The following is a 23,519-nucleotide window of genomic DNA, read 5'->3' as shown; positions in this document are numbered from 1 at the left end:
TTGACTTCTTCGAATCCATTTTGTACTATTGTTGGAATATTTTGTTTTCCGATCATATATATTGCTCCTTTGTCTTTTTTACATTCCCATGTAGTCTCAGTTAAAACTAGCTTCAGCTACTCTCATTACTGGCTCATGAAGAGATTCCTCAGACTCAGGGATAAGGACGACATCATCAGCATACCTGAGATTACAGGCAGCTGCTTCCTCGAATTTGAATTCCACCATTGTAACCATCAAGATCGACATGCATTACTATTTCATTATAAATCCCAAACAGATGCAGTGGCATAGTGCTGCCTTGCTGAACTTCTTTCCAGATGTTAAACCACTCGGTTGTTCCTTTTGTTGTTGTAAATTGTTACTTCCTGGTGACATTAAAGAGATGGCAGCAAATGACCACATTTAAAAATGCTAATTGACTACAGATTTGTCTAGAAATTATGTGGCAAACTATGCTGAACACTTCGTATGGTGTGCAAGATTTAAGCACAGGCACTGGTCTTGTTCTCCTATTTCCATAACCATTAGGAGTTCCAATGGCTGATTTTCATGAGCATTCCAATGTGACTGAACTACGTATAGATGGTGAAAAGAGCTACTCCATTTGTATGGGAATTGAGTGTGACTGTTTAGTAATTTGCACAGTCCTTCAGATGCCCAGGTGGTTTGTTTTTTTCTTTTGCATATTGTTACTCTGATATTCCTATCTAATCTTTACCAAGGGATGCTATTGTTAGCTCTTGTTGCTCCTCCCTGTGAGGCTGCGGAATAAATAGAAATCATGAATGACTTAGCCATGACTTCAGATGATTTCATCATTGTGGTGCCATCTTCTTGTTTTGAAGTCAGTAATGGTTGTCCTATTGTTTGTACATTTTCACTATTAGTTGTTGTTGCAATGTCAAAGAAAGTCTGCTTTTCCACAATTTCTTTTGTTTTCTCCTTATAATCTCTTAGTGCATTTATTAGGGTCTAGAGAAGCAATACAAATACACACCAAATGAGTCTAAAATTAGGAACCACATACTATTTCTGACAAATTCTTTTGTAATTTTCACTGGTTTGCATTTGTGGGGTAGGCAGGAGGTGAATCATCAGGATAACTATAGCATCTCTATTTCCACTGATTCTGAAAATACTGTGATCAAGTTATTGTCCTCTGATTATCATAGAGCTCTGAAATTAAGTGTTGGCAAGAGGAACTCTTATTCCTGATCATTCTTTCAGATTTATGGGATTGATCCAACTTCCATAAAGAGATCTTTTCCAAACAAGATTATTATAAATAAACAAAAAAGGGAACCAAATGGCAGCAGTTTCATACTGTAAGAGATGGGAACTAATATTTGTTTTATTTGGACAGGAATGTTGGCAAATTGCATAACAAGAGAGGCCTGTTATTACTAGTGCTAAGTTACCTAAGAGTTTGATGGCACAGGCTCTGGTGGAGCATAGTGAGGGGAAAACCATAGCTGCTGAAAGCAAGGGTCAGACAGGGATATAAAGATCATTTTGCATAAAATGTTTCCATTTGAGCAAGACCAAGAGACTAGCTTCAGTGTGCGGAAAATGGTGCCTGACAGACAAACTGTACAGAAGTCAACTAATACAAGTCAACATGCTAGAATGCCCTTTGTTAAAAGTATTTTGTATATTTGTATTGATTACACAACAGTTGTATTCATCTGTGTGTTTTTGTACACACTTGAAATCTGCAAATGCGTGTGGCCTCATTTTCCAATTTACCATTTTTGTGCATGTGTATGTTTTATTGTGTGTGATCTATAGTGGAAAATTTCTGCACATTCTTTTAAACACCATCCTGTACTCTTCACATACTTGTGTAGCTTAACAAACCAGGTCAAAGGTAGATTAATGCCAAAAAGAATCAGTTCTGAGAAACAAGGTTCTGGGACACATTTGATGATAGGGCTCCTGTTTCTGCTTTTTTGTTGTTGTATTATACAGTCCCATCATATACTTCATGGACTTTTGTTTAGATAGCCAATATACTACTCCAATCTGAAATTGACTTAGTTTAGCGACTGTATACATTTCAGCTACAAACCACAAAAATTCTGATGTGTTAGTGATCAAAATGTACCTTACACAAATTTGTGAGGAATATGGACTCATTATGGGGAACTGCTCAGCATGACTGGTTAGTATCACCCGAGGCCCTCATTCTAGAACCAACACTGTGTATTGAAAGAAATCATAGTATATAAGTCAACCTGCCTTCAAAAAGCTCACAGTGTCTGTGTTTGGGTATCAATTATGAGAGGAGTATAGAGCAGTTCTGTAGATCATCACTAGATGGGTCATAGAGTTGATTCCATCATCTATCATGGGACTTCTGATGTCTGGAATCCTGATGTTTGGTGACTAAAGCATCAAACCACACAAGTTTTCAATTTAATACAATTAATTAGCAAAGACTAAATAACTGGTAAAAAGCATAATATATACAAATTAAAAGAAAGTTGATTAATAACAAATCAAATTAATATCATTATCAGGTTGATTAAAGATATTGAGTAAAGCAACAATTTCTGGTTAACTTTATCATCTAATGATTTGGGAAGGCATCAATCTTACTTAGCTCTCTGCCTCAAAAGAGACAGGGCATTATCAGTCTCAATGTCAATTGACATATTTATGTTCCAGCTGAATGGCTGAAATAGGAAGAGTCAAATCACTCCTGATTGAAGCAAATATTGAGACTACATCTCTAAAGACAATTAAGGCAACCAATATATTGGTAGCTAGGTGAGAGTCAATTTTCTCCCCTGCCTCCTCCCCCCCACTCGCTGGTAGGATTGCACAAAACATTCCAATACAATTTAAGATGACAAATTCAAGACAAAAATGTTGACAATTTCATAGTGATCAGTGACCACTGGGTGTCATACAAATTTAGAAGTAAGCATTCCACTTAATTAGTGCAGGATGTAAGATATACATTGAAGCTTGAGGATTGGTTGACTTCAAAATACCTACATTCCAATGGGCAGTTATTATTACTGTTTCACCTCCAAAAGGCTGTGCTTTGTTGATCTAAAGTATATTACCAGCTAATCAGAATTGCACATGAAAGTCTTCCCAGAAGCACAATTTTGAAAAGGACCACTCCTGGAAATAGGCTGTAAGAGACTAGCAACAGTTGCTTCAGAGGAAGAAATCCTGCAGTAAGTAGCTATAGAATTACCTGTCTATAGGGCAAATTTCTTCCTCTCACCCAACAGAGTAATGCCTGAAGCTGGAGGGTCCAGGTGTCTTATAGACTCAGACTTCAAGGCCTGAGGGACCATCATGATCATCTAGTCTGACCTCCTGCCCATTGCAGGACACAGAATCTGACCCACCCAGTCCTGTAAGAGGTCCATAATCTCTGGATGAGTTACTGAAGTCCTCAAATCTTGATTTAAAGACTTCAAGTTTCAGAGAATTAACTATTCACTCTAGTTCAAACATTAGTTCAAGTGACCCATGCCTCACGCTGCAGAAGAAGGTGAAAACCCAGAGGGTCTCTGCCAATCTTAGCTAGGGAAAATTTGTTCCCCACCCCAAATATGGCAATTGGTTAGACCCTAAACATATGGGTAAGAAAAACACCTTGGAAACAATTCTCTATAATAACTCAGAGCCTCCCCAACTAGTGCCCCATCTCTGGCCATTAGGGATATTTGCTAATTGCAGTTTTGGACAGACCATATGCCACTGTAGGCAACTTCTTCATACCAGCTCCTCCATAAACTTTTCAAACTCAGTCTTGAAACAAGTTAGGTTTTTTGCCCCCACTACTCACTTTGGAAGGCTGTTCCAAAAATTCACTCCTCTGATGGTTAGAAAGCTTTGTCTAATTTCAAGCTAAACTTATTGATGGCCAATTTTTATCCATTTGTTCTTGTGCCAACATTGGCCCTTAGCTTAAATAACTGCTCCCCCTCCCTAGTGTTTACCTCTCTCATGTATTTATAGAAAGAAATCATATCTTTCCCCTCAGCCTTTGTTTTGTTAGGCTAAACAAGACAAGCTCCTTAAGTCTCCTCTTGTAACATAGGTTCTCCATGCCTCTGATCATCCAAGTAGCCCTTCTCTGCATTTATTCCAGTTTGAGTTAATATTTCTTAATCATGGGAGACCAGAATTGCACACAGTATTCCAAATGAGGTCTCACCAATGACTAGTATACTGGCAATAAAACTTCCCTATCTCGACTGGAATACTTCACGGGGTGCATCCTACGATTGCATTTTTCATGGCTGCATTACATTGGTGGCTCATAGACATCCAGTGATTGACCAATATACCCAGGTCTTTCTCTGCCTCTGTTGCTTCCAAAGAATACATCCCCAGTTTATAGCAAAAACTCTTGTTGTTAGTCTCTAAGTGCATGACCTTGCTTTTGAACTATTAAATTTCCTCCCATCTCTATTACTCCAGTTTTCGAGGTTGTCCAAGTATTCTTGTTTGTTATTCCAGTTCTCCTCTAGTGGCAATACCTCCCAGTTTTGTGTCATCCACAAATTTTATTAGCACATTTCCACATTTTGTGCCAAGGTCATTAATGGAAATGTTAAATAAGACTGGTCCCAAGACTTATCCTTAAGGAACTCCACTAATAATCTCTGTCCAGCCTGATAGTTCACCTTTCAGCATGACCTGTTGTAGTCTCCCCTTTAAGTAATTTCTTAGCCACCTTTTGAGTCTCATATAAATTCCCATCTTCTCCATTTTAGCTAATAATTTCCCATGTGGAACTGTATCAAATGCTTTACTGAAATCTAGATGGATTAGATCTACTCTATTTCTTTTGTCTAGAAAATCAGTTATCTTCTCAAAGAAAGATCAGGTTGGTCTGGCATGGTCTAGCTTTTGTAAAACTATGTTTTATTTTATCCCAATTACTATTTACCTTGATGTCTTTAATTGCTCTCTCTTGCAAAATTTGTTCTAAGACCTTGCATACAATTGAGGTCAAACTAACAGACTTATAGTTTCCTGGATTGCTTCCCCTCCCCCTTTCTTAAATATAGGTACTATATTTGCTATTCCCCAGTCATAGGATATGACCTCCAAGTTTACAGATTCATTAAAAATCCTTGCTATTAGGCTTGACATTTCATGTGCCCCTCCCTTCCCCTTTTATATTTTTGGATGGAGATTATCCTGGGACCCTGATTTGGTCTCATTAATCTGTTTGATCTTAATTTCTACTTCTATATCCTCATTCCAATTTGCCACCCTGTCACTGCCCCCAAGCTTCTTGTTGCCTCAGTTTTTAATAAGGGTAAAGTATTTGTTTAGATGTTGAGCCATATCTATATTATCTTTAATCTCCACCCTATCCTCAATGTTAGCGGTCCCACTTCTTCTTTCTTTGTTTTCTTTTTATTTATATGGCTAAAGAGCCAGTCAAGATTACTATTCCACCATGTTTCTGTAATCCCTATATCTGGGATCACTTACATTAGTTCTAGTTCCTCCATTTTGTTACCCAGACTCCTTGCATTGGTGAACAGACATCTTAGTTGTTTCTGCTTGACTTTTCTCAAATTCTTCACTAAATTAGATACAGTAATTTTACTGCCCGTATCACTTACTTGACTGTCACTATCAGTGGTATTGGCACTATCTTTCCTCTTGTTGTCCATTCTCCTACCTTCTTTTCCTTTCTCCATTGCTGTATAAACTTTTACTTGATTTTCCTCCCAGTCAGTTAGAATCAGGCATGGAGATTGCATGGAACATCTCCCAACTGTTTCCCTAAGTTCCTATTTTAATGCTTTTTTAATCAGTTGTTCCAGCCTCCATCCCAGAAGTCTATTTCCCTCCCTTCTAAGGTGGAGTCCATCCTATGAGAACAGCCCCCTGCCTGTGAATGACTCCCTGCAGTCGAACATCTCAAAGCCTTCCTTACAGCACCACTGCCTGAGCAATCTATTGATCATCATAATCTTGTTTTACCTTCACTCTCCTCCTCTAGTGACAGGCAGAATCCCATTGAAGATCATCTGAACCTTCACTCCTTTAAGCATCTTCCCCAGTCTGATATAGTCTTACTTGATGTGTCCCATTGAGAATCTAGCAGTATCATTTGTTCCTGCTCCCATTAGGATCCTCTTTAGCCTCAGATCTATATCTTGTATCCTAGCTCCCAGCAAACAGAACATACTGCTGTTTTCTGGATCAGCTCTGGTTCTTCCTAGTAGGGAATCCCCAGTCATGTAGACTAGCCTTTTCCTGGTGTTGGTGAGATTCTCCAGCCTTCCCCTTTTTTATTCCTTCTGGTTTCAAGTCTTCTTGTCTTCTGTTCTCACTTCAAATCTTCGACTAGCCATCTTCGGTCTTCCTGGGGCTCTCAACTCTGTTTTTTTGTAGGACTAGCTGCTCTTCTTTTGTTCCTTGCTGTCCCATCTTCCATAGCTTTAGTTTATACTTGGATACTCTGGCTACAACTGTGGTTCTGAAGGACGTAAGATTCCACATTCTACCAATGGCACTCCTACGGCTAAATATCAACTCACTTTCAGAAATAACCAGTCATTCGCAGACTGATTCAAGTCATGTCTGTGAAATACCCACAAAGGCAGGAATGCTTTAGAATATTTTCTGCATATTTTGAAGATTAAACATAGATAAAGTGACATTATTGACTAATCAAAGGAAAAAAGTCACCTAGATTTCTAAAAGATATTTTTAAGACCAAGTATTAGTGATTTTGCTATAGGATTGACAAAACAACATTTTAAATCATTACAAAGTGTCTAGACTTTAGGTCTAGAATAAATTATCATAGCTCCACTGAAATCAATTTGGATATGAAAATTTGCACTAGCTGAGAGTCTGCCCTTTTGTGACTAGAGGAACATCAGTACATTGGTGAGATATCAGTTGATTAAGGGCCTGATTCAAAGCCCACTGAATTCGATGGAAGTTTTTCCATTCACTACAATGGACTTTAGACCCGGCGCTTGTTCTTTAAAATCAATTTTGCAAAATGGAATGAAGGAAACATGTAGTATCATTTTATAAATTGTGGGATCATTTCCCATTTAATTGTTGAAAGAATTTGACTGCAAAGTCCCAAAGGATCAGTCCTCAGCTAGAGTTCAACTACATTTATTTGCACCAGCTGAGGATCTTGCCCAAAGAGTACAGTATGTAACAAACAAAATCTTTAAGGCTTACAATAGAATAGATATTTCACCACATACTGGCAATTGCTACATTCTATTAGTGACTGTGCTATAGGATCAGTGACTTTTCTGTCCTCTGCTGAGTTTCTAATATCACGAGAAAGGTACTAATATGATAAAAGTCATGTAGCATTAGTGACTTTCTATCATGTTAGTGAAGTGAATTTTTATTGTATTAAAAAAGCAGATTCCAAAATAGCCATAGAAATTAACCAAAATGATAAAAAGCCTTGCAAAATCAATTGTGTAGTCTATTTGGCTAGTCTGTTCCATGCACTCGATTTCTTTCTCTGATATCTCCCCCCGCCCCCCTAAAACACACACATGCATACTCACACTGCCCACTGCAGAAGTATCATTACCAATATCCAGTGGAACAACATCTGGGTATGACATCACTGTCATACAGTCAGTAGTTTGTATTCTTCAAAAGAGAATCCCTGAAAATTGAAGTTGCTATTAGCCATGGACTCTAATGTTAATAAAGCACCCAAAATTCAATAATTCACTTTCAGCTTTACATTAACTCCAGTAGAAATATAAAGTACAGTGAATGAATCAACCCTAAAGTGTAATCAGCTGTCTTTCTAAATATTTTTTGTTATAGTTCTTGCACAGATGGAAAGCTTTTATTTGTGGCAGGCAAAACTGCCAGACATTACATGAGGTTTTGTTTAGTCTGTAAACAACATATTGGATATTTGTATGAGAAATAAGAAAACTGTTTATTTCATAGCAATATTGAAGGTAATACATAAAACATAAAATGTCATCTGTCTCCTTTGTAGCATAATTAATCTGCATCATTATTCATCTGTAATTTATGTATAACATTGCCCAGTCCAATTAATATCACGCCATCCAAATATACAGCCATCCAACGATGGAAATTTTTTTATAAGACTGGGTCCTTCTTGCTCCAGCAACATATCTTGGTGTGCAGTAAAGTGTCAAGCAGTTGAAATATTGTAAATTGCTCACCCAAGCTGTGTGTGTGTGTGTGTGTGTTGGGGGGTGGGGGTTGTTGTTGTTGTCTTTGTTTTTGCTTTGAATTTTCTGTATTCTGAACTGGAGAACAAATGACAACATTGCACAAATTCAGCATTAGGCCACTGGTGAGTTGTGCTCTGCAACGTTATATTTTTGTTGTAATCTTTGTTTGCATAGATAAAACCAATACATTATATGAACAACAAGAATAAAAATATCTGCCAGCGTATGCATAGCACATACCTTACTAATGTGCTATGCATTCTCCCAAACATTGGTTTCTTACCACCCTCTTGTTTTGACTGAGAATCTGGTTCTGTTAATTACCAGCTGGATCCCTTCTGTTATGAAGAGTTTTCCAAGTTCTTACTACTTCTCCCTCTGAACAACTTCGAAATGTCAGAGAAGATCCCCACTGGATTCTTGGACTTGAAATTCCATCTAGAATAAGAAGACAATCACTTTTGGTGCACTAAACAATAGTCTCAATAACATATGTACTGAAACATATGTTCTAATACATTTTTAAGCTTGCCACATTTTTCAGATTTTTTTTTTTAAACTGGAAAGTTTCTTGTAGTGAAAAAATATACGTTTCTAGCTCGTCTGATAACATCTTATTTGTGGAGTGAAAAAGACAAACCTGTCATACCTCATTTTCCCACTGCCCAAACAAGCCATCCAAAGTTATATCTCTTTGGCAATACTGATCCTCACTGTTAACTTTCTAGGGCTGGGTCTCTCCACTTTCAGACCTCTATTCTTCTACTACCTCACTCTCCCTTTTATTAAAGTCTTCTCTTTCACTCTTTTCTACATATCTTCTCTCAAGTTGTCTCCCTTCCTTTTATTAGTATCTGTCTCTTACATATATCCCTTTCTTAGAGGTCAGGCCCTGTATCTCATCTCTCCAGACCCTCAGATCTTTTTATTTTCTCCCTGCTTTGGATCTTCTCTCTTTTTTCAGACCTCTCACTCCTTTATGCCCCTTGTTAGCTACTTCCTGCTTCTTTGATGTCTACACAACTCCTGCCAGCTCAACATCATTTTGTATGTTACTCTTTGCTATTTCATATTCTGCTGCAACACTATCTTGCTCAGTCTGATTGGCAGCTGCATGGAAAGGAGAAGGGGGTTGAGTGAAGCCTGACTTCCATCCCTCCATCTAAAGGGATTTCATTAAAAACTCAAAAACATATAAAAAATTGATTCCATGGAAATTTTAAAACTTCATTTTTGACTGTCTTTAGACAGTGGTTCTCAGCAAAGGGTACATGTACTCCTGGGGGTACTCAGAGGTCTTCCAGGGGGTACATCAACTCATATAGATATTTGCCTAGTTTTACAGCAGGCTACATAAAAAGCAGCAGCAAAGTCAGTATAAATTAAAATTTTGTACAGACAATGACTTGTTTATACTGCTCTAAATGTAAGTACAATATTTATATTCCAATTTATTTATTTTATAATTATATGGTAAACAATCAGAAAGTAAGGTTTCAGAGTAACAGCCGTGTTAGTCTGTATTCGTAAAAAGAAAAGGAGTACTTGTGGCACCTTAGAGACTAACCAGTTTATTTGAGCATGAGCTTTCGTGAGCTACAGCTCACTTCATCGGATGCATAGCATATCGTGGAAACTGCAGAAGACATTATATACACACAGAGACCATGAAACAAAACTTCCTCCCACCCCACTCCCCCGCTGGCAACAGCTTATCTAAAGTGATCATCAAGTAGAGCCATTTCCAGCACAAATCCAGGTAACCTGGTAACCTGGATTTGTGCTGGAAATGGCTCTACTTGATGATCACTTTAGATAAGCTGTTGCCAGCGGGGGAGTGGAGTGGGAGGAAGTTTTGTTTCATGGTCTCTGTGTGTATATAATGTCTTCTGCAGTTTCCACGATATGCTATGCATCCGATGAAGTGAGCTGTAGCTCACGAAAGCTCATGCTCAAATAAACTGGTTAGTCTCTAAGGTGCCACAAGTACTCCTTTTCTTTTTAATCAGAAAGTAAGCAATTTTTCAGAAATAGTGTGGCTGTGACACTTGTGTATTTTTATGTCTGATTTTGTAAGCCAGTAGTTATTAAGTGAGATGAAACTTGGGGGTACGCAAGACAAATCAAACTCTTGAAAGGGATACAGTAGTCTGGAAAGATTGAGAACCACTGTCTTAAGATATCCCCCAAGCATTCCTACTGGCTCATATGCAAGCACATGTATTTAATTTGTCATGTGTAATATGGCAGAAAATCCAAGTACGACAGCATTTCATTATCTGGTAATATCAGGATTCATTCTGAGTTTACCAGTTATTCCCCGCCCCCACCAAATACCTTCCTTCTGTTCCACTAAATTAACACCATGCCTGGAGGTGTTTCTTCAGTAGTACACACCTTTAGGTATAGCAAAACTTAAATAAATGATTCTGGTACCTCCTTTCCCAGAAGCACTATTTTTTAGGATCCCTAATCCATACAAGGCAATGGCTCTGCTATCATCCCATAGGTATCCAAAAAGTTCAGTCATTCTTTTTGGGGCAATGCAGGCTTAATATGCCACTTAACTGCTAATATATAGCATCACAGCCTTAAGTTTCCCCTCTTATTTAGAAGATGTTGGCAGCTGAAATTCATGGTGGAAAGACTAATAGTAAATTCATTTTATATATCTATATCTATATCTAAGCAGCCAACAAGCATGCAACATGGGTATTTGTAAACTAAGACGTTTATTCTAGAGTTTGTAGTCAGACTGTATGAAAAATCTTTAAAGAAATGATTTATGGGCCTGCTTCTCCTCTCAAATTGGTGTTAAATCAGTTGAGAAACTGATGTAAGAGCAGAATCATGCTCCCTATTAGTAATACAATGGTTTGGCACATGTAATAATTTCTCTCTCTCTCTCTAATGGCTGGGTCCAGTGAGGATATGATTCTGCTACTTTCTGACGGAAACTGGAGTTACTTCTTTAGTTCAAATTGTGCTGAAAGTCCAAGGATTGATCTCCATTGACTATGGAGGTATCTGTGTTGTTATCACCGTTTGTTACATATGAACAATGATGCACAATGGCTCTCAGTGCAATGCCTTAGAGCCATTCTGCATGATCTGAGCTTCCCATAGGTGAAAGTAAGCCGGTACGCCCTGGTACGGCATACCGGTAAGAGCCAGTGCACTGTACCAGGACTGGCTTTCCCAGAGGGCAATTTAAAGCCCTGGGGTAGCGGCGGCGGGGCTGCGGCGGGAATTTAAAGGGCCCCGGAGCTCCAGCCACTGCTACCCCCCCGGGGCCCTTTAAATCCCAGCCTGAGCCCTGCTGCCCGAGCCCTGGGGTAGCGACGGCGGGGCTCCGGAGGGGATTTAAAGGGCCGGGGCGGTAGCGGCGGCTGGAGCCCCGAGCCCTTTAAATCCCCGCCTGAGCCCTGCTGCCCGAGCCCTGGGGTAGGGTGGGGGGGCTCTGGTGGGGATTTAAAGAGCCCCGGAGCTCCAGCCACTGCTACTGTCCCGACCCTTTAAATCCCCGCATGAGCCCTGCTGCCGAAGCCCTGGGGTAGCAGCGGCGGGGCTCCGGAGGGGATTTAAAGGGCCAGGGCGGTAGAGGCGGCTGGAGCCCTGGGGTCCTTTAAATCCCCGATGGAGCCCGGCCACCGCTACCCCAGGGCTCGAGCAGCAGGGCTCAGGCAGGGATTTAAAGGGCTCGGGGCTCTGGCAGTTGCTACCACAGTGGAGCCCCAGGCCCTTTAAAGCTCTGCCAGAGCCCAGAGCCCCGGGGTAGCGATGGCAGTCGGGAGGCCCCAGGGCTCCTCAGTGATTTAAAGGGCCCAGGGCTCCGCTGTGGTAGCGGCAGCTGGAGCCTTGGGCCCTTTATATCGCCCCCGAGCCCTGGGGCTCCCAGCCGCCTCTGCAGCTGGTAGCTTGGGGGTGATTTAAAGGGCCTCAGGCTCCCAGCTGCCACTACTGCAGCTGGAGCCCTGGCCCTTTAAATCAAGAGTTAAAGGGCCCAGGGATTTAAGGCCCCGCCTCTTCCGGTTGAGGCCACGCCTCTTCTGGTTGAGGCCATGCCCCCTGCTCAGGACTCTGGTGTACCGGTAAGTCCTCTATCTTACTTTCACTCCTGGAGCTTTCCCAAGACTAACATTCCTCCATCTCCAACCCATAGTGCAGGGGTCGGCAACCTATGGCACACGTGCCAAAGGTGGCACGCGAGCTGATTTTCAGTGGCACTCACTGCCCGGGTCCTGGCCACCGGTCCAGGGGGCTCTGCATTTTAATTTAATTTTAAATGAAGCTTCTTAAACATTTTAAAAACCGTAGGTACTTTACATACGACAATAGTTTAGTTATATATTATAGACCTATAGAAAGAGCCCTTCTAAAAACGTTAAAATGTATTACTGGCACGCAAAACCTTAAATTAGAGTGAATAAATAAAGACTCGGCACCAACACTTCTGAAAGGTTGCCGACCCCTGCTCTTGTGGATAAAGTGAATGACCCAGTCATGCTGCAAAGGGCAGGGGGAAAGAACAGCTCCTCCTCTTATGTATTCAGTATTAAGTATTTTGAATAAGTATTTTTTTTAAAATATACTTCTGGTGATGAATATCAGAATTTCTCCCCACATTTGTCTGAATTGTATTATGGTAACACTCAGACAGGTATCCATGGCACCTGTAATTCAAAAATTAAAGTGCTCAGAATCTGAGCTTTACAAATATACTCGTGAAACTGAATGTGGAGACTCTTAACTAAAATGTAATAAGCGATGGCTGATGGACCTCATGCATATGGATTAAGGAACTGATAGGAGTCTACATCTAGAAGTAAACAAGCCACTGAGATTACTCTGTCCACTAGTGTAAAAGACAGTCTGTGCTACTTTTTAGCACTGGAGGCACATTCAAGAATAAGCAGTAGGTTTAAATTGGTTTGTAAATTCTGTATGTATTCTGAATGCCAGAAGAATGAGGTTGGGTGTAAATCCTCATGCACAGATGCAGTATCTTTAATGCATTGCTCAGGCAGATGGGATAACAAAGAGTTGGTTTTGGATTTTTAATGACAATGTACACTATACAAATTGCAAAGCGGGTTATGGGAGTTAGACAGACTTTTGAAAGGCAGGCTAACTGGGCTCTTACTATGTCTAGATGTTACTGCATTTTCTTACTACACCTTGGTCATGAAAATGTGGTTGTAAGCAAGACCTTATGTAATCTCTTTAATAGTTGATTAAGAGATTAAATGAGTCACAACAATTTATTTCTCAATCTGCACCAATCTGTTATGCGTTCTAACAGAATGTGAACTGTACAAGGGAAATTGAAAAATTAGGAACAAAGAAGAGTCACTGAAGAAGCCAAAGAGTGTAGTTCTACTGTTCTGAATTTCAGAGACCAGATGCCCAGTCACAAAACAAATTTGACATGGTTCTCAGTTATTTTGTAAGGTCTATATGAATTATTGCTTACAGTTCATGTAAAATAGAGGATAATAAACCCAGTTTTTAAAAAATCCAAAGAAGAGAGACAGAAGTATAAAGAAAAGGAATTGGCAGTTGGTGTGGCAGACTGGAGCCAGTGTATAGTGCTATTACATGGGAGAAGACCCAAGCTCAGGCATAATGTAAGAATTCCCATACTTTGAGAAGAGACATATTGTGAACATGAGACATTCAGTCATAAATGAGGTAAACTGCCTTGTTACATGACTGATCTCTGCTGGTTGGCTCATAGAGTTGCACTACTGGCTACACAAAAAATGGCTATGTGGCTCTGAAAATTGGAGTTAGAGTAATATAGATATATTTAGGTGCCAGTTGGGATTTTGAACAATGACTAGCTATATCCACTCAAGAGGTATCCTGTTGATGAATTCAGAACACTCCTGTTCCTTCCTTGTACCTCTGGGGCATAATTTCGTGAAGCCCTCTGCTGACTGGAGCATACTTTCTATGCCCCTTGTGCCAGCTCAGCCCTGAAGGATGATAGACGGATGTGTGTTTAACAGAACCAGGGCTTGGTCCATTCCCCTGTTCATGATCCCACACTGCCCATCTGCTTGGGGAGAGAAAAGCACTATCTGCCCAGCAGCTGCTGTCTTCACCCTTCTTTGTTTGCACCCAAGGTCTGGGGAACTTTAACATAGTTATGTGGGTGGGGGATGGGATTCTTACTTCCCAGGAATTTTGCCCTTTTTAATGCTATATTTGGGCACAGATGGGTAACTGGTATCTTTTCATTAGTAATATATCTCTGTTAGGAAGAGTAACTTTCATATTGCAGAAAACTGTTAAAATAGATTACAACATACATCAATTTACCTTCTAAATCTTTCCATATTTTTCCTTTGCCAGGGCTAGATGCTTAAAGCAAAGGCTCTAAACTGATCCAGCAGTGAGGTCGTAAGACTGAATTTGTGGCATCACAGTCATCTCTGTGGTAACATGCTGTGATCTCATTAAAAGGATAATTCTCTGCTGACTATTTCCAGCTGGAATCCATACAGAAAGTGGATGTATCATGCTGCAGAATCTAATCCCTTTGGTGGGGAGATTTGTGTATCCCACTGGGGATGTAGCAGCTCTTGCTAGAACAGAGAAGTTCAGCTTCCACCTCCCTACATGAGCAGTGGTGAATCTGGGTCTTAATGTGTGTTTCTGAGCAGTGAAGGGGTTAAAGTTATATTTTTAAAGTTCCTCTTCTATTAAGTGAAGAAACAAAAGGAGTTTTTGAAAACAAATTCAGGTATAAAATAAAATTCATTCTTATTGCATTTTTATGGTTTTGAGGTTCCACAATGGTTTAAGACGTTTAATATGGGTTTGCAAAATTTGTAATGATTTCTGACATATTTCATTCACCTTACAATGTGCCACTTTATTATGTAAAACAACACATGTGAGATGCCTGGTAAATCTGTTTAAGAAGAACAGTGCACTTGAAGGCCATTGACAGGACTATAATATACATCTATTTTGTGTAAACTAGGTGTAGTAAAACTCCTACAAATCATATTGACAGGTTATACAAGCAAAACTGGCGTGAGAGCTCCTGTAATAATAAAAAGGCATCAAGTGCAACTATCATAATCCAATTGTTGCTAACAAGAAAGACTGCAGAATCTTTACTCCCTTTGTGTTTACTACATAAATGTACCACTGGCCCGAGCAACATTAAAACGTAAACCATGACAAAGAGCAGTAGCGACTATTACTTTTAAAGGATCATTGATGTTGTAATTCATCATTCCCAATTAGATGCAACTACCATTTAACTTAGCAACCAAATGAAAGTGTTAAAATAGGGTTCTATTACTAAATTCTCAACTCTCTATGCTTGCTGTATTCTGTGCTTGAAGCATTTCAAACTAGATTGGACACAACACCTGGGATAATACTGTACACAGATATCCTGCACTGGCTGTAAGACAAAATGAATGAGGTCTCTTCTCTAATTTCCATGATTCTCTCCACTGGTCTTATATTACCAGCTATTATGGCCACAACAAAGCTAAATTACCAGACTACAGCTCTTTCCAAGTGTTTTAAAATTAGCACACAGTAGTTCAGAAGCAATACTGCCACCATTCAAATATTTTCCGGTACCTTTAAATAATTAAATAAGCCCACAAATAAATTAGAAACAAGTTTAAGAAACAAAAATTGTATGCCACGATTGTTGGCTGAACCTGCAGAGCTCACAGTGCAACCAATGAGAGGGGTTGCAAAGGTGGCTTGAAATCACCTGTTCCTAGGTCAGCTGTCGCTTTTCCTATCACAAGGTATAACTTAGAGTATCCTGAAGGGTGATCTAAAAGTGTGTCATATGCAAATAACCACAAAATACCCTTGTCATGACTAGGGATGACCACAGACAAGCCCCTTTTTCCTGGCCATGCTTTCTTTCTCCCAACAACACTTGTTGACCTGACTGAAGGGATCGCTTGGTGCTTAGAAGCCACTTTGTTGGCTCTATGCCACTGGAAGATTCATCTACACTCAGGTGATCTTCTTGCTGTGCAAGGTTTAAACCCACTTTGTATCAGCCAATGTGGCATAAAGAAGCCCTAGCATAGTGGAAAATTATGACTTTTCAACAAAATAATAAAATACCTGAAAACTGAAAAGGTTTTGACTTTTGGCTGAAAAGAAAAAAAATTCCACCAAAACCCAAAGCATTTCTATTTGGAAAAGCCACCATAGTGCCTCATGGGAATTGTTGTTTGAATGCCTTATGACCCATTCTTCTTTTCTCCATTGTGGGACAGGTTCTGTAGCTTGACTTCATATCTCATGATGCACCATGGCCAGGGTCTCCCTATACGCATCACAGTGACTTAGCTTGAGGGGAGACCATGGTGCATCATGGGAGATGTAGTCCAACCAAGGATCCTGGTTCATAGAAGAAAATGGGAGCATGAAGCATTCAACAACCCCATGAGGCAGTGTAGCAGCATTTTCATGTCAACATTTTCAGTTTTGTCTGAGATTTTTCAGTGTTCTGTTTTCACCAAAAAATGTAAGGAAAATGCCCCTTACCATCTTGAAAAATATATATTCTTTGCTAACAGCAGCTCTACAAACTCATTCTAGAATGGGTTCTTTCTGGCTAATATGTCATCCACAATAAGGATTCTGCATCAGAACTTAGAATTTATGGTGTTGATGTTGCATGAGCCAGAAAAAATCCCTCAGTTCTCTCTTTCGGAGCTGTCTTGGCTCTGCTGCAGTAGCAGGAGTACAAAACAATTAAATATATATTTTAATCAGGGAAAGAAGAAAATGTGGCTGAATCCACATAGGGAGCATCCCTAATTGACTAAGGAAGTGCCATTTTCATATAATCTCTTTTCACAGTAGAGCTATAATTTGGTAACCTGAAGTTATTATTAAACTGAATGGAAAACTTTATTACTAAAGTTATTATTAAGAGAAAATAAAAACCATCTTGTCTGTGAAACTGTTGCTTTTCAACAGAGTTGAAGATAAGCTTTTAATTTGTCATCTTGGTATCGCCCAAGAAGTTTAGGAATTCAACCACGTTACAACTGTTGAACACTTGAAGCCTACTTATTTGTTCAAGATGGATTCCTACTAACTCCGGTCTGCAAACAGCAAGGAGAAAATGAAAGATGTTCTCTTAAGATTATATTATACTAAAGCAAACTGATTCCTTTGCATTCAAGCATGGCCTACCCGAATATTAGTAGTCTTCCCCGACCCTGCTGTCAAAGACATGCAGCTCAGCTGGGAAGTCAGTTTAATTGACTTTTGATTTTCACTGAAGTTAAAAATAGTTAAATCACCTTGCTGCCAAATCAATAACTGTCAATTGTTGATTCCATTCTCCTTGCAAAAATCTCAGGCAAAAATTCTGTGTGTAATAGACATGTTAAGTAAACAGTGTTAACCACTTCACAGATCTGTTATGTTAATATATTGCTCATCCTGCTTTATCAGACAGAATGAAGTGAACTGAGAAGTTTTTCATATATTAACTGTAAATTACACTTAGCTCAGCTAATAAAATTTTATTGTCAAGGAACTGTTTTCCACTTCATGTGCATTTAAGAGATTGAAATGTAAATTATTGTAAGCTACCTCTATCTCATTATAGACGTCTGAGCAAATGAGATTTACAAGATTGAAAAAATGAACTAAGTGTTCTCTTGGGACACACACAGCTATCACTTTTTTCCCACCATGGTCGTGGAATCACAAAGAAAGAAAAAGACAGTGAAAAAGTAGGTCTTAGTCCTCTTTTAAGGCTGCACAATTCAATTTCTATTCATGAAGGTTTATTAAACAAAATATTGCTTTGTTTTGTTTACTGGCTCATCTAATTTTATTTTAATTTCTCCCATAAAATTTGGAACCTCTTTAAAGTCATAATCATGGAGCTCAAAGAACTAGCATGTATGACCAAGACAGACATTAGAGCTCCTCTAGTTGTTACTGTGTTGTAGAATCAGGCTGTGTTTCAATGAAGTCACACAAATGAGGATCATTCTTGTCAGTTGCCAGCTTGTGCAGATCAAGGAGTGACTGATTCACATTCTTTTCCAGGTGCAAGGCACACTCCATTGCTATCAACCCATTCTCCCAATCATCACGATCTGGTTTCTTGATGTCCAAAATACCAAGAAATGTGGCCCTGCTTCTTCAATTTTACTCTACTGCTGATGTGGATGAGGATTTGGGTCTGATCAATGAGAGTTTTGCCTTAATAAGGAATGGAGTATAAGTCTGATAAGAGTATATTTTTTACAGAACACTCAGACGGTCTAGAAATAGTGCCACATAATTTAGGTATATCTATGGTAAGTATGCTCTGATTGTATTACTGAACATAACTAAAGCCAAGTGACATTTTTCAAGTTAAATATACATAAAACATATTAGAGCTGAAAAGTCTACATGAAAAACAGCATAAAAATCAGAAAGGATAATTATATAATGAACAAATCTTTCTTCCTAATCATAAGGATGTTTGTTACTCTATTAACAGATGCAAGGCAACAACTGTACATTGGCTGCTATCTTTGTGTATGACTGCACCTCACCTTTAATCAGGGTGGGGGTAATTTGTCTGGCTGGCTGAATTAAGGGAACAGTGCATTATGGCTGGGGAGGGGGAGAGAGAGGTCAAACTGCTGCAAAAGGGGCCAAGGAGCAACTCTGACTCATCCCCTGAAATTGGATGGGTGGAAGGATTTAAAAGGGGCAGCACCCACTCTCCCTTCCCTTTAGGTGGTCAAGACCTGCTGTGGGCATTGCACTAGCTGTCCCTTTTTAGGAATTTTTCCCTTACCACCAGATTGGCCTAGCTGCTGCTGGGTTTTTTGCACCTTCGCCACAGTGGCTTTGTTGACGTACAGCATGAAGGAGTTAGGCTATCTGTCGCAACTCATTATATAAGTGTAGGGTGGATGTCCAGTGCAGGTACTCCAGAGGGAAGGGATACAGTGACCGGATAAATGGCTTGGTAAAGGACTTAAAAAAGAAAGTGTTAATTAAAGGAATGGAACTATGGGGGCTGTTGGGGACTACTATGATTGGTACGGCAGGGAGCCAACCTCTCTTTCTTATAGCTCACCTTAACCCTTCTATGGAGGGGAGGGGATGATAAAGTCCCAGAAATGGATTGGATGGGAGACCTAGATGGAAAAAGAGGGGGGCTGGCGGAAGTTATTGAATGAACATGGGGTTATCCGCACTGTACACTTTTATCTGCTGTGTAGTCCCAGACATCTAATAATAAAGTTATTGCCTGATTAAAATCATATGTAATGTCTCCTGTCCTACTTTCAGTATAGCCGGACAATCTTTACACTGGAATTAAACACTCACGGCTGTCCTGTGTCATCTGACTCAGATTCTCAGTGCTCAGGCTGCGGGGCTACAAAATTGCAGTGTAGATGTTTGGGTATGGGCTGGAGCCCCGGTGTTGGGACCACTGGAGTGGGAAGCCCAAACAGCTACACTGCAATTTTATAGCCCCGCAGCCTAAGCTCTGCAAGCTCTATTCAGCTGACAGAGGCCAGTTATGGGTGTTTCACTGCAGGGTAGATGTAGCCTTTGTTAATACCATTTCTGTGTATCATGTATGTTAGAACTATTCTTTTCAAATGTGAAATGCTTGGAACAATACTTCCAGGGATACAATTACAATGAAATTGCAGCAAAATCTTGATTTTGTTGTAACATGTTATTTGCTGACATGTCTGAACATGCACACCTGATCTGGCAAAATTTCCTTTGATATCAATGGGAGCTCTGCCTGAGAAAGGACTCCAGGATTATCCCCTCTATGTTTGCTCCACTGTGGAATAAAATAGAATGCCATTAGTAGAGCTAGGCGATACTGACAAATGTTGCCCCTTTTTTCTGTTTGCTAATTGTCCGCAAGCGAGTGGTGATTTCTCTTAAATGTTTTCATTATTTGAAATTACTCGCAAATTTCTTCAGTGCATAATTCTTGGTCTGTAAATCATTCACTAACTGTTTGCTGGCAATATTTTAACTTTGAACTCTGTTGTTTAATTACATGGTATGTGGTATTTTCTCTGCTCCTTGTTGGGCTGACTGATGGAACTAACAAACTCAGTGTGAAAGGAGAATTTTGTATTTTACAATCAAATACAATATTCACAGTGTTTAAGGCTAGGCGGGACAAACAGATCATCCAGTATAATCTCCAATATATCACAGGCCACTAAACATCAACCAGCCACCTCCCCACCAAGCCCAATGTCTAGAATAGATAAAAGTATTGCAGTCCTCAGGATGCTATTGTATGTCACAGGCAGGTCTGAGATGCACCACTGCCTATGGTACTTGCAATGGCAGGGAACTTATTCAGTGAGATATAGTAAGATGATCCCAGCAAATGAACAAGCTGAACAGAAAAATGAACCCTCCTGCCCCAAGGTCCCTGATAATCTGACCTGAGGAAAATTCCATTCTGATCCCAAGTATGGCAATGAAATAAATAAAAAATCATAGATGATTAGGGTTGGAAGAGACCTCAGAAGGTTATCTAGTCCAACCCCCCTGCTCAAAGCAGGACCAACCCCAACTAAATCATCCCAGCCAGAGCTTTGTCAAGCTGGCCTTAAAAACCTCTAAGGATGGAGATTCCACCACCTCCCTAGGTAACCCATTCCAGTGCTTCACGACCCTCCTAGTGAAATAGTTTTTCCTAATATCCAACTTAGACCTCTCCCACTGCAACTTGAGACCATTGCTCCTTGTTCTGTCATCTGCCACCACTGAGAACAGCCTAGCTCTTTGGAACCCCTCTTCAGATAGTTGAAGGCCGTTATCAAATCCCCCCTCACTCTTCTATTCTGAAGACTAAATAACCCCAGTTCCCTCAGCCTCTCCTTGTAAGTCATGTGCTCCAGCCCCCGAATCATTTTCGTTGCTCTCCACTGGACTCTCTCCAATTTGTAGTGGGGGGCCCAAAACTGGATACAATTCTCCAGATGTGGCCTCACCAGTGCCAAATAGAGGGAAATAATCTCTTCCCTTGATCTGCTGGCAATGCTCTCACTAATGCAGCCCAACTGTCTTTGCTGATCAATCTCTTTTCCCCATTTCCTATAGCTTTTGCCTTACTCCTAATAACCTTTTTGAGGTGATTATTCATCCATTTACATCTGTACCCCTTCCCTACAAGTTTTTTCCTCTTGCTAGGTAAGCAAATTCTAGACAGTTATTTTCACCTTGACTTTCAGCCTCTTTCACATTTAAGTCATTGGCTCTTCAGTCCAGTTGACTTTTCTAACTAATCCCCTTAATTTTCAAAGTCTGCTCTTTTGAAATAAAAACAACATAATTGCTGACCTAGTTTTGATACTCCGATCATTCCATTTAAACTGAAACAACACGTGACCACTTGATCCAAGGTTATTTCCTACAACCAGCTCTTCAGTAATGCCCTCACTGCTTACCAAAATCAAATCTAAAAGTGCATTAACTCTTTAGATTCAGTGACTATTTGGTGAAGAATCCTCAGCTGGTATAAATTGGCAGAGCTCCACTGACATCAACAGAGTCCTACTGATTAACACCAGCCAAAGAACTGACCCAGTGAAGTTAAAGTGTTGTACGTAAGATCACAGTCAGGCCTAAATGGTGTATAATTTAAATACTCGTCCGTGATGCTACTTCCACCATCATCCCACAATTCCATCCTTTACCTTCTGCTCTGAGCTTCTCTAATTACCAGAAAGAATCAATCCCTTAGAGTATTAAATTCAAAATAAACATCTTGCATTCCAGCTCTGAAGCAAAATTTGACTGGATCAGTTATCTTTTGAGTCAGCACATTACCTAATGAAGTTAAGTTTTAGGATCCAAATTGGAACATTCTCTCAGAATGAATAAATATGTGGAGAAATACCTCATGTCAATATTTGTTTAATATGTACAAGCAAACAATGGTAAGGAATTTTTAGAAGGAAATCTAAACATTTAATTATTCTGTGACACTAAGACTTCATCAACAAGTGATCAGATAATTCAGAAAGGTTTCACAGATTTTGTAGTGTAAGAAAAGAGTCACCAGAATACAGAAGAAATATGAAATACTTATTAAAATGCAGAAAATAAACTATTTTCAAACAAATGTCTAGAAAAGCTTAATAAAATATGCTAGTAAAAAGCAAGTCGTAGTCTGTCTAAAAGTGCTATGTTTACCATAAAGTAAGAAGAAAGTAAACTTATATGACTCAGATGCTATGAAAAGTCTTTATAAAGATATATTTATTTTATATATACTGTAACTCCATTCACAGTGAAAATTATGTATCACTGCAATGCTCAGAAACTCCTGGAAAGTTATGGGCTAGATTTTATCATCCTATTAACTTGTTCTGACAAAACTCGGCTAGGACTTTATAAAGTCTTTTTTTGTCTGGTACTCTTGCGTCCTTTAAATTGTGCCCAAACTCACTTTAAATTGCTGGAAAAGTTTGCACATTCAATCAATAAATGAAATTATTTTAACTGTGAATCACACCCAGGTTCTAGAATTGCTGCACATATTTGATTTCATAGCTTTCTCTAACCATCTATTGTTGGGCACAGGACTTCCTTGCATGGGGTGTGACTTTGAGTCAGGCACCCACCTTAATGTGTCTCTGTGTGGCCCGAAAGCTTATCTCTCTCACCAAGAGAAGTTGGTCCAGTAAAACATATTACCCCACCCATCTTGTCTCTCCATTACACCTGTTTGCAGTTATGTGCCAAAAAGAGAAAGCAGTTCTTGACCTGCTACTAAGCAGAAACATACAGAATTAATATACAATTCTAGATGCCAAATGGACAGGTTGTATTGCAGTTGGTGTGCAAAAGTACAGCAGAAAGGTGTGAAAAACATAGATATGCTTCCTATAGGTAAACAACCCCCCTATCAAACAATGGGACTATGAATGAGACAAATTGAACTGCAAAGGAGAGAAGCTTACATAGCTCAAGACAAAACTTTTCCCCTTGCTGTGGGAATTGGGAAATCACTCAAAGGATCATGATGTAAAAGACTGTGTCATGTCATTTCACAGGAAAAAGAAAAATAATTTGCTCATTTTGTTCTGACTTACAAGTCCCTCTATATGAACAATATTGCAAAGCTAAGTAGTCTTGGAAAGAGAAGCTAGATAATTTATCTCATAGTCAGGATTAGGTTGCTGATATAAGTGGATTGAAACAGCAGGTCTGGACCATAAATTAGAAACTCAAATACCTTTAATAGTAAGGATGCTATCCTAACAAGGAAACATGTTTTCCTAAACTATTGTTATCATTACTAGTTAT

The 23,519-nt window shown here is 39.5% G+C and overlaps 1 protein-coding gene across 1 annotated transcript in view; it reads right to left on the bottom strand.

The window, feature by feature from the left end:
• Positions 1-717: 717 nt before the first annotated feature.
• The window catches only part of LOC122465980, a 62,586-nt gene continuing 39,784 nt past the window's right edge, over positions 718-23,519 (bottom strand). Inside the window, exon 3 of the mRNA XM_043547391.1 lies at positions 718-975. Within this exon, the coding sequence (XP_043403326.1) occupies positions 718-975 (258 nt within the window). The remainder of the gene's footprint in view (positions 976-23,519) is intronic.

This window comes from Chelonia mydas, chromosome 5 (assembly GCF_015237465.2).
Source record: "Chelonia mydas isolate rCheMyd1 chromosome 5, rCheMyd1.pri.v2, whole genome shotgun sequence".
Lineage (NCBI taxonomy): Eukaryota > Metazoa > Chordata > Testudines > Cheloniidae > Chelonia > Chelonia mydas.
This window is presented reverse-complemented; position numbering and strand designations above follow the sequence as displayed.